This window comes from Aedes aegypti, chromosome 3 (assembly GCF_002204515.2).
Source record: "Aedes aegypti strain LVP_AGWG chromosome 3, AaegL5.0 Primary Assembly, whole genome shotgun sequence".
Taxonomy (NCBI): Eukaryota; Metazoa; Arthropoda; class Insecta; order Diptera; family Culicidae; genus Aedes; species Aedes aegypti.
This window is the reverse complement of record NC_035109.1, coordinates 250,841,189-250,851,070: the sequence shown is the minus strand read 5'-3', so window position 1 is coordinate 250,851,070 and position 9,882 is coordinate 250,841,189. Positions and strand designations below refer to the sequence as shown.

Below are 9,882 nucleotides of genomic sequence, written 5' to 3'. Positions count from 1 at the left end.
TTAAAGATATGCACTAAGTTTGACTATGGGAGCATTAAATGATTGTTATTTTCCTAGAAATTGTTCAGTCAGAGTGTACCAAATAAAAAAAAAGAATGGTCTTTAGTTCGGTCAGAGTGGATCAAGTGTACATAGTCCACCAAAAAGCCATTCTGATAGAGGTTTGGATTATGTTTTTACATGATTATCACTTTACATTTGAAAGCAGCAGAGATGTAAAGAAATATTGAAACAAAATTTTAACAAGTTAAAAAATTACAGAGTGTTAGACTTTAAGACCATTTTTTTCAAAATATGAAAAATGTCAGCTGGTCCACTCTGACTTAACGCCGACCAGTTCATCAAATGCTCTCATATTGAGCTTCAGCATGAGCATTGATGAAACCCGTAACGAAGGTAGATCATCTTTACGTGGCGCATTACGATGTAAGATTAATCGTGACAGCAGGGACGAAAGTCCAGAGGCCCAACGGAGCGGGTTGGGCAGTAACCATGATGTGGTGGGGTTCACAGTGGTGTTTGATTCAACCTTCTGTCGCAGCGACCGGTACCGCTTATAACAAAAGCTGCGTCGAATAAATCTATCAGTATCATTGTGTCTTCCATATGAAGTTTAATTATGATACAGTTTTTTTCGTTTACAAAAGCCTATGATGCAATGTTTGATCGAACAATCTGTCTTCCGCTTCAAAGGAATACGCACTGATAAGATACATCATCAACTCTCCTCTTGGTTTCATTAACACGCGACTTTCGAAAACGACAGCGGTTATTAGAAATGCTTATCAAAAAAATCAAACCGAAAGACTGTCGTAACTGCACACCTGTTTGATAACGGAAGCATGCGAAATATCCAGATGGCCAATTTCGAATTATTGAACACCTGTCGTCTGGCTTCGTTGGTGTAGAGAAATTCGAAACCCGATAAGGAAAGCTTATCAAATTTTGCAAATTCTTGACCCTGGTATAAAAGCTTAGCTGTCGGGCATGGTAAAGCCAACAGTTGATCCTGCTGTAACACCAAGTGTACATCCTGACTAAGTCTCTCCAAATCACCAACAAAATGTTCAAGTACCTGCTTTTGGCTGCGCTCATCCCAGCGGTTATGCTGCAGAACGCCGACAACGTTGACCACGAGTCATGGCCTCAGGTTGCCATCCGCCCATGCGCTGGAGTTCGTCCACCACCACGTGGCGTTCGTATCGAAGATTGCGTTGAACTGCCATGCCTGTTGCCCCGTGGCCGTGACGCCAACATGGCTATGGACTTCACCGCAAGTAAGCCCTAATTGGTCGACGTTTCCTTGCAAGACCAATATTGCTAACAGTTCATTTCAATTTCTAGTCCAGGACGCAACCAACCTTAACACCGTTGTGACCGCTACCGCTCTGGGAATTACTGCTCCCTATGAGCTGCCCGCTGAACGTGCCGCTGCTTGCAACTGGCTGGTGCAATCCCGCTGCCCAATCTCGGCCGGAGAGGATCTGACCTACCACCTGAGCATGCCCGTGACTGCCATCTATCCACTGGTCAGTGTGACCATCGAAATCGATGTTGTGGATCAGTCCCAACAGTCCCACGGATGTTTCGTCGTCGATACCCGTGTGGTTGCCAACTAAGGTGTTTTTTCGGTCATTTGTGTAGAGTCTCGTAGAATAGTGTTGTACTGTTCTGCAAGCTGTAAAACGTTATTTATTTGATGAAAATATAGGGGTACTGATCAACTGTGACAATAGCTTAGTATTTTATTTTATATTTTGCTACTCCGATTGAGGAGGGTAAATGTTATTGCATCCTACCATGCAATTTTGTGAGGCTACATGTATTCAAATTCAAAATTTGAAATTTATAAATGTTTTGTCTAAAGTTGCGATTTCGTTTTTAATGTTATATACATTTTTTACTGTTTTTTTTTTGTGATGAACCACTGCGGCTAGTTTTTTTTCTATTGTGGTATGCCCATGTAATTTGTTCAGTTCTTCCACTCGATAATTATTTAGAAACTAGTGGTCCCGGCAAACTTCGTCTTGCCATCAAGTAGGCTGTTGAAAAACGCCATGGAACGCGCCGTGCAAAATGGAAGTTCCGTTCACTTCTGTTTTTTCAACTTTCCCGTTAAATATCCTTTGCTTTTTATGTACACAAACACGTCGGAATACTTCAGGAACATAATTATGGATGAATTTTCAAAATCCGTTAGCCCGTTCTCAAGCCATTTCGTGACATACAAACACCATTCCATTTTATTTATATAGATAATGAAGTAGTTGTTTTTGTAAAACACCCATTCTATAGTTTTGCTTTTTTTTGCAAAGAACATCTTTGAAAAAAAGACATGGCTTTTTATACTTTTTGAAGAAAATAGTTTGTCATTATTAAACTCTCAAAAGCATGCACTAGGATTGGGAATCATCACCGACAAATGGAAAAAGTCGACGACGAAACTAAAAAAAGGATTCGTCATCGTCACTCAACCAGCGTCATGAAAAACAAATAAGTGTCCTTCGTAATAGTCGAATTTTCGTTCGGAAGCACTGAGCCGACCAGGCTTGGGAACTGTGAACAGTTCATCGATTCTGCCAGTCAACCAAAACACAAAGCAGCAGCAGCATCAATACCATCAGGCGTTGCGCTGCCGATGGTTCACACACTGCTTGAATGTTTTTGTCTCTCCTCTCTGATCGTTTTCGGGCAGCCATCCCGAGGTGAATGATCGAAAAAAATGAAAAATAAGTCAATTGCTAATATTTCGCTTGTGTTTTCAACTTATTGAAATTTATTAGCACTAGTAGCAAGGGCACAATCAATCCGTTGCGATACGTATAAAAAAGTTCTATTTCATGCTACCTTTATCGAGAAAAAATGCAAAACCCCGAAAACCGCAAAAATAGTATCACCACTGTGCTCGAGTCATTTCGCATTCGGGTTTGAAGAAAAGTTAGGAAGAAGAAGCTTACAGTTTTGAAGAGCCGTGACATTTTTTTGTTTTGAACGGTCATGGTTTGCTTTGGATTTTGATGGTCGCGTAGAAAAATGTGAATGTCGAGGTGGTAAATGTTTGCTACAGTACATTTCCCATCCCTGGAGCCGACTAAAAATTGAATCGTGTCTTCGACAGATTAAAAGCCTTTAAATAAAAACAAAACACGTCTGGAATCAAACTAACGACCTTTGAATCATTAACTCCACGCGCTTACCAAAATAGCAATTGTAGTATCATGAGGAGGTCTATTCGGCATTTGGTGCGTAGTAAGCGACTATACAATGAACGCCTTCTTCTTGTGGGAAAGGTGAGCAAGCGAAATGCAGTAAAATATGAATTATTATACTGGATGACGATGATTGTTTTTATATCGTCACCAGTTTGTGACAAATCTCGATTGTCAGCCCTGAGCACGCCTTTTATTCAGGCTCGCCCACTAAGTTGGTTGAATGAATGTTGATCATGCATCTGTATTTATTTATTTGGTTCTACATCGATCAACTTGATAAACCTCTCTAGCTACTCCTCGAGTATAGTCCACCTTTCATGCCCGTAGAGGGCTACCAGTCTAATAAGCGTTTTGTACATCGTGTATTTGGTATAAGGTTGAACCTTCCTTAACCACAGTTTCTTCTGGAGCCCATAGTAAGCACAACTTCCACAGATGATGCACCTTCGTATTTTCCGACGTAAGAATCCGAGGTAGACGAACCCATTAACCACCTCGAAAGTGCAATAGGGAGTATTGATGATTCTCTAGTTTGAGGCCAGCAGAACAAGCTCAGATAAATTTATTTGCAAAATTATTCATTTGATTACGATTTAATCGTGCTGTTCGGAATTTGAATCAAGGTGTTTTTCATCGTTTTTCATACACAGTGTCACTACTTGTTTTCTCTTTCAGAAAGCGAGCAACGGCGCTTAAACCAAAGGTTTTTAATTAGAACACAACATGCAAATACCTGTGCGCCATCCCTGGAAGACACACGCATGGAGTGACGTTAAATTTCTTAGCAACGTCACTCCCAACAATTCAATCCAGTCGTATCACTCGCTTACAGTGAATCCTAGACCATTTCCTTCCTTGTCGTCCAACTTCTTTACATCTATGAGGGCGTCAGTGAGTCGCTAACCTCTCTTTAAGTAGGTGTCATATCATCATGATTCTTGGCCGGCAATGAAAATTATCCTGTCTTTTCATCTCTGTCTATTTCATCCAAAATAGTTTTTCGTAAGTAATTGGAGAGTAGTGAAGTAAGTGAGATGATCGTTTTCATTATGCAATCTAGGAATTACTCCAATACCACGCAACGCAACTCATCAATCTTAAGATAGAACTGCACAAGACAAGTTGTAAATTATCTAAATCTAATGCAGAAGTTTAAAAATATAGCATTAATTTGCCCAAGACATCAAACTTCTATGAAACATCATCAGACCGTCAGAGGTTTTGGCCAAATAAAGTACTTGTCTCATAGTGCGACGTTTGGAAACCCTTATATAGATTCTTCTGGAAACCTCTATGTGAACTTATTAAAAGACCCTTTTGGATGGCTCTATGGAAAGTTCAGTGAAAACCTGTGAATATATTCGGGTTTTTACCCTTGGGAATCGAATTCCGTTGACGAAATTTGATTATTCATTATTTCACAAAAATATATCGAATCATGTTGCAGTTTGTATACAATATTAGGGCAGTTGAAAATTGAAAAATGGCTGAAATTCCAATCTCCCATATCTTCTTTACCAACCTTACCATAAAAATAGTGTTCTGCGAAATTTTCAGCCTTCTAGGTGGTGATTTAGAGGTAAACCAAAGACGATGTAGGTTTATATAGAAATTATTATGGAGAAATTATGAAAACAATGTTCAAAACACGTTAGTACTGGAATGTAAGTACAAACTTGTCATCCCAAAGTGAAAATTCATTCTTCAAACCATAAGAAATTTGAGGAAGACAGCAAGTCAGTTCGACGGATAGGTGAAGATATATTCATGAGTTCGATTGCTTTTATTTAGCTTCATATGAGATTATAGCCCTGCAAACATCTTAAAAAATCCCAAACAAAATTAGCTCAAAGTGAATTTGTTTCTTCAGCAACATCCTTCATTAAGGTTTGAAGAATGAGTTTCCACTATGGAATTAAAAACTTGTACCGTAATCCGGGGGCAAATTGATCACTATTTTATAACTTTTTGCTGTGTTGTCCTTCAGAATTCAAATATTGTCAAATAAATTTCGGCAAAACCAGTACCGTAAAACGGGGTAACTTTGATAGTTTTTTCGAAGAAAACTTGAATATTTATGAAAGCTGTTTCAAAGAATAATAATTTATATTTTTAAAACAAGTACTGGCATCCTAGCTATCGATTGCAGTCGATAGAATTCCAAAAGATTTATTATGAATGGATATATAATTTTTCATGTAAGCGAAAGTTGGTTTTCTGTTTTGGGGTAACTTTGATAATGGAGTATGAATCGAACAAAATTGAATGAATAACGAACATTTGTAGGGCATTGCATACCTCTAGGCGTTTAACGTTATATGGAAATTTCTGACTTAGATTACAAAAATGGTCCCAGTTTGTGAAAATGCTATTCGCTAAGAGATTTAAGACCGTATTCAAGTTCTATGATAACTAGGCTGTCAAAGATAAGTGGCCAACTATTCAAAACTACATCAAATAGTGATCGTAGAACAGATTGTTTGTAAGCGTTTCGAAAATGCTAAAATTGTGTCAATTTTTAATATTCGTATAAAAAGCCTCAAATGCACTTGATTCCAATGAAAATAGCTTTGACATGAAGTGTCATACTAATACTCTTTACTTTTACATTCGTTTTGCTTAACTGATTAACAAAAACTTCGTTATTTCGTTTAATATGTTGTGGGTCTCGCACTATCAAAGTTACCCGCATTATCAAAGTTACCCCGTTTTACGGTACTCCATTTATCTTTATCTGTTTATGTAATCGATTTTTCATGAAATAATAATTAACATATTATAAAAAAAGTTTTAATATCCAAAAATCGGAATGGCGCACTGAGGCGAAATTGATCACCATATAAAAAGCAGTTTTAGGAGTAAAAAATTTTCCTATCTACTAAATTTGGGTGTCCTGAATCTGAATATGATGTCAAAAATCTTACAACTCGAGTATTTGATCATTTTATTGCAAAATCAAACTTTGAAAATCTGCCTAATACGCCTATATGCAGGCAATTTCTTTTGAAATAAGCACATTATTTGAGAATAAACGATTTTATGAGCAAAACACTATATTTTTTATGCAGTATGATATCAGAAATGAGTTCAGTAATTCATACTAAAGTTTACACAACATTTTTAACATTCATAGTTGACATGTAGGCACAGCACCAGTGGATTGTTTAGCATCGACTTTACCAACTGTATTGCTCACACCTTCAAAAAGTGTGAATATATCTATGCAAAACTGACACTTATTAAAATTAAATAGTTCCAAATCATCATTAGACATCTATAAACTTGAAAACATGGAATGTCTTTGGTGTCAACGAAACCTTCAGCATCCTAGGGAGGAAATGCTTTTCGGTACCGACCTGATCAAATTCGCCCCAGTGATCAATTTGCCCCCGGTTTACGGTACTTACATTACAGTTCTAACGTGTTTGAAACATTTTCAAAGTTTCTCCATATTCATTTTCATATAAACCTATATCGTCTTTGGGCCACCTTTAAATCACTACCTACACGGGTAGAAATCAGAATCCAAAAACAAGATTATGACTCATGATATCATGAATCCAGCGTGTTTTCGTCTTATGAAAATACACTATGATTTGGACTCATGATATCATGAGTCAGAATGACGTAACGCAACACACGCGTTAGGTTTTTGTTGCTGATTGCTCGGAATCATGATTTAAATGCCAGAAATGCTGAGTCGCGTATCCATTTATGATCGACAAAATAAAAAAAAAGTTAAAAATAGCATACCCATTGAGATTCGAGCCAAGAACCTTCCGATTGTGAGCCACGTGCTCTACCACTCAACCGCTCCTTCATCTTGAATTAACAGTGATCGATACGTATGAGATGAAGCAAAGTGCGCCGCTAAGTGTTTTCACACTGGATGTTACGCTTATGAGGAATCATGAATATGACTCCAGGAATTTGTAAATCATGGTGTGGGGATCAGATTTTTATCCGTGTAGAAAGCTGAAAATTTCACAGAACACTATTTTTATGGTAGGGGAAGTTACGTTCGCTTCCGCCGCTACTAATAAGTAGAGGATTTTGTCCCGGGAAATCCCGGGATCTAAAAAATTCCAAATCCCGGGATATTTACGAAAATCCCGGGATTTCCACAAATTGCATGTTGAGTTAAATAATACGGTTGTATTACTTTTCAATAATGGAACAAAAAACAAGCTGCATGTTTTTCTGGAGACTGTTGACGCAACCATGTATTTCAGTTATTGCATTAGCTTATTGCTGTGTGCAAACGCAAATATCAATTGCGGGAACACCAAATGCGGTAACATTTTCTACAAGAAATGCGATGTCAAAGACAGATTTTTCTTGCTAGGTTGGCGGTGATTTTGAAAAACGTTACTAGGTGTCCTTTGACTGTTTTGTTTTACCGCATTTCAAGGACGTTTAGTCAAAATTTGCATCTCAAATGCAAACAGCAATACTAAATAAGCATTTTTATTGAGGTTCGAGGCAACTGCTTTCTGGTATGTTCGAACATTTCTGGTATGTAAGCAACGTAATTTTCAATAATGAACTAGAGCAGGTTTCTCTACGGTTTGTTCCATTTGTCAACAAATGCTTTGGTGGTTGAATTTTTCATCATATTATAATTTTATCAATGCCATTTTATCTTCTTGTGACCATTTCAGTTTAACCGGTGTACTTTACACTTTTCCAGGACTCACATGCCTGTGACTGTCTTGCTAATAATTTAATAGCAAGAAGATTCCAGGGGCCCAGATAGCCGTAGCGGTAAACGCGCAGCTATTCAGCATGACCAAGCTGAGGGTCGTGGGTTCGAATCCCACCGGTCGAGGATCTTTTCGGGTTGGAAATTTTCTCGACTTCCCAGGGCATAGAGTATCTTCGTACCTGCCACACGAGATATACACATGCAAAAATGGTCATTGGCATAGTAAGCTCTCAGTTAATAACTGTGGAAGTGCTCATAAGAACACAGCTGAGAAGCAGGCTCTGTCCCAGTGGGGACGTAACTCCAGAAAGAAGAAGAAGAAGATTCCATATGACACAAGAATGTAAATAAGTCATGAGAGTATATTTTAAATGATTTAGTAAAAACTGAGAGTTATTGGTATACTGCCGTGAATCGCAAATCAATCCCATCTGTAAAAAGTAGGCACACGTTTGCATCACGTTTGATGTTTGTTTCAAATTAACTTTAATAAATACCCTTTGACTTCAACTGCAGATAAGTTAAATATTGAAGAATGAAATCTAAAATAGCATTGTTTATGTCTATTATAATTCATTTCGACCTTCAAAAACAGGTTCGGTTATTATGGAACTGCTCTATAAAACTAAACATTTTGTAATACCCGCTACGGGGCCTTCCTTAGCCAAATGGTTAGAGTCCGCGGCTACAAAGCAAAGCCATGCTGAAGGTGTCTTTAATTTTCTTGACTTCCCTGGGCATAGAGCATCATCGTACCTGCCACACGATATACGAATGTGAAAATGGCAACTTTGGCAAAGAAAGCTCTCAGTTAATAACTGTAGAAGTGCTCTTGGAACACTACGCTGAGTAGCCGGCTCTGTCCCAGTGGGGACGTTAATGCTAAGAAGAAGAATACCCGCTCCGGCCGTTGTATAGTCGCTTTTGAAGCATTTAATTTTTGTCCCGGGATCCCGGGATCTCCCGGGATTTTTAAAAATAAAATCCAGAATCCCGGGATTTTTTCGAGTCCGGGAAACAAGGCCCTCTTCTAATAAGGTATATTATTGAAGTGCGTTAAAAATATCAAGAGTCAAACGCCAAAATTAGCGCTCCTCGTGGAATTAATGCACCGTTAATTTGTTTTAATCTTAAATATCAAGAATTGCTGAGCATGCACTCTCCAACAGCCTGTTGCCTTAGGCCACACAATATACCTTCTGTTTGCCATCATTATTATATAAGTGAACGGGAATAGCATAACCCTTGGTTGCATTGCTGCAGCATTCTACGACCACCACATACCTGTTCACCAGTCACGTGCATATGATTTATGCAATACGTACAATCTATTCAGTCTCACTTACCAAGCCAGCTCACGTGGGACTGTTCGCTTCTTCCCGCTCATATTTGCAGTTTTTTCATCATTTTGTTTCTGTTGCATTGTAAATTTTCATTCCAGTTCAAGGCTCGAACCATTCATCGTAGGTCGTCTCTGGCAGGGGTTTAGTGCAGTAGTGCAGAGAAAAACTGCCAATTTGATGGAACAGCAGAGATGCAGGTTTTGTAGATACTCACCACATAATAGAGTTATTTGAAGGTACATTGTGGTGAACAGCAGTAAATCGTGTCGTAGAAAAATTGTATGGAAATGGAATGTATTTGACTAACTTGAAATCCTGTTTGAGGCCTTCGCTATGCAGCGTTCGAACGGTTGTAGGACAATAGGTCGAATGGACATAAGGTCGAATAAACGAAAGTTTAAATGAACAAAAGGTCGAAAGGACAAAAGATCAAAAGGACAAAATATCGAATAGAAAAAAGGTTTAATGCTGAGATGGATGAAAGATAAAATCATAATTGATAGGCGAAGAATTCAACAAAGAAAGAATTATCCAGAACAGTTAAAAACAGTATGTTCTATGTACATGGATCGTATAGCAAGTATTTAACGCCCATAATAGAACTGATGGAAGACGAACATAT

The 9,882-nt window shown here is 38.2% G+C and overlaps 1 protein-coding gene across 1 annotated transcript; it reads left to right on the top strand.

The window, feature by feature from the left end:
* Window positions 1–987: 987 nt before the first annotated feature.
* On the top strand, window positions 988–1,735 carry LOC5572141 (protein NPC2 homolog). Its single transcript, XM_001660168.2, has 2 exons — window positions 988–1,277; window positions 1,345–1,735. The coding sequence occupies exons 1-2, from the start codon at window positions 1,064–1,066 to the stop codon at window positions 1,617–1,619; spliced, it is 489 nt and encodes a 162-aa protein (XP_001660218.1). The 5' UTR covers window positions 988–1,063; the 3' UTR covers window positions 1,620–1,735.
* Window positions 1,736–9,882: the final 8,147 nt, after the last annotated feature.

Bases quoted from the DNA above. Each gene is read 5' to 3' on its own strand.
- LOC5572141 (XM_001660168.2), top strand. From the start codon at position 1,064: ATGTTCAAGTACCTGCTTTTGGCTGCGCTCATCCCAGCGGTTATGCTG. The intron at 1,278-1,344 runs GTAAGCCCTAAT...TTCAATTTCTAG, and splicing joins GGCTATGGACTTCACCGCAA to TCCAGGACGCAACCAACCTT.